Source organism: Salvelinus sp. IW2-2015, unplaced genomic scaffold, assembly GCF_002910315.2.
Source record: "Salvelinus sp. IW2-2015 unplaced genomic scaffold, ASM291031v2 Un_scaffold1969, whole genome shotgun sequence".
NCBI classification, from domain to species: Eukaryota; Metazoa; Chordata; class Actinopteri; order Salmoniformes; family Salmonidae; genus Salvelinus; species Salvelinus sp. IW2-2015.
The window spans coordinates 199,338-201,105 of record NW_019943322.1 but is presented as its reverse complement, the minus strand read 5'-3'; the positions used below and the strand labels follow the sequence as shown (position 1 = coordinate 201,105).

Genomic DNA, 1,768 nt, shown 5'->3' with positions numbered 1-1,768 from the left:
GGAGTGTGCCCCCTGGCTATCTGTAAATAAAATATGTCTGAGTGTTGGAGTGTGCCCCCTGCTATCTGTAAATAAAATATGTCTGAGTGTTGGAGTGTGCCCCCTGGCAATCCGTAAATAAAATATGTCTGAGTGTTGGAGTGGTGCCCCTGGCTATCGTAATATAAAATGTCTGAGTGTTGGAGTGTGCCCCCTGGCAATCCGTAAATAAAACATGTCTGAGTGTTGGAGTGGTGCCCCCTGGGCAATCCGTAAATAAAACATGTCTGAGTGTTGGAGTGTGCCCCCGTGCAATCGTAAATAAAACATTGTCTGAGTGTTGGAGTGTGCCCCCTGGCAATCCGTAAAATGTGTTCTATTCTATGTGTTCTATTCTATGTGTTCTATTCTATGTGTTCTATTCTATGTGTTCTATTCTATGTGTTCTATTCTATGTGTTCTATCAKTTAACGATTTTAGAAGATGCAAAGAAATAAARAATCCTTCATTAAGAAATTGCAATGCAGGTCTAAATGAACTGGAAMTGGTTACACATAGAAATAGACCTAGGCTATTTTAACTTACAGTAAATGTTGTGTTCAATATGCTATTCCAGCTAAATTAATGTAAATACTATTTATAATATATTTCTATTGGTATTTCTCTTGTATTTTACTTTGAAAACTACAGCTCGTCGAAAAGGCCTCATTAAAACGTGAACTTCATTAAAACGCTTCCCAGAGCATAAAGAAAAGAAAATAACATTAACACGCTGAAACCCCGTCATCCACCTCCCCTTCTACCAACGACAAAACCTCTGGTGGACATCCGGTTTGGACCCAGCCGGCACCAGGTGTTAAGTGTAAAAAGGATGTATTAGGTAGCCTACCTTCTAAGGCAGAACTGCAGGGTCTATAGCTAGACATTATACATTCACCAACCCAAAGCCATGACTGCAGAATAATAAAATAGCCTATTCCTCAAATGCAGAACACCTCAAATTAAATTATTTATAATGATCCCTTTCCATTCTTCATTTCCTTTTTTTAAACCAGCCTTTATACCAGATGCCAGGCTCAAAAAAAGAAGGGAAAAAACGATAACATTCTATTCCACTCTCTCTCTTCCCCTCCCCTTGACGCAATTGGCCCCTCGCAGGCACTCCTCTTGTCCAATGGACGAGGGCGCACCAACGTTCCATCCGGTCCGTGGAAGTAACAAGCGAGGCAGAGAGAGAGAGAGGCGCGCCGTGAAAGCCCCAGTCCAATCCCCTCATCATCCTCGCATGGAGCGTGGAGCGTSAAGACGTCGTTGAGAAGAGAGAAAGAGAGTTCCAAGTTCCACTTCTAGCGCGCAGGAACTTTTGGTTCTCAAAGTCCTTGCGAGAGAAAATAGACTATTTCTCTAAATGATGAGCAAAGTGGACGCGCCATGCAGGCCGACTGCCGCGTCTCTCAAATTCACCATAGACAATATTCTGAATCTGCAGACAAACTCGAGCGGTAACGGTAGGAAGACAGTTGACAGCTGTCATTCCGGTAGCAGGCTACAGAATAGCACGGGACTGTACTGGTTCGATGACCATCAACGGAGAATGGACCCCGCGACAAGGCTACATGATGCAGGTAGGCAACTGTTGCCTAATATGGCAAAATATGAATGTTAAACACTGCACAATAGCGGAATAAATTGCATTTTTGTAGCCTGATTCAACACATCGGGCCTAATGCTTTTGTATGTGTAGCATAATATTGTAGCCTGATAAACTGTCAGCGTCATGCTATATATA

At 42.7% G+C, this 1,768-nt stretch overlaps 1 protein-coding gene across 1 annotated transcript in view; it reads left to right on the top strand.

Moving 5' to 3' along the window:
* The first annotated feature begins 1,143 nt into the window (after window positions 1-1,143).
* The window catches only part of hmx4 (H6 family homeobox 4), an 8,558-nt gene continuing 7,933 nt past the window's right edge, over window positions 1,144-1,768 (top strand). The window contains exon 1 of the mRNA XM_024139976.2: window positions 1,144-1,604. Within this exon, the coding sequence (XP_023995744.1) occupies window positions 1,388-1,604 (217 nt within the window). The 5' untranslated portion in view covers window positions 1,144-1,387. The remainder of the gene's footprint in view (window positions 1,605-1,768) is intronic.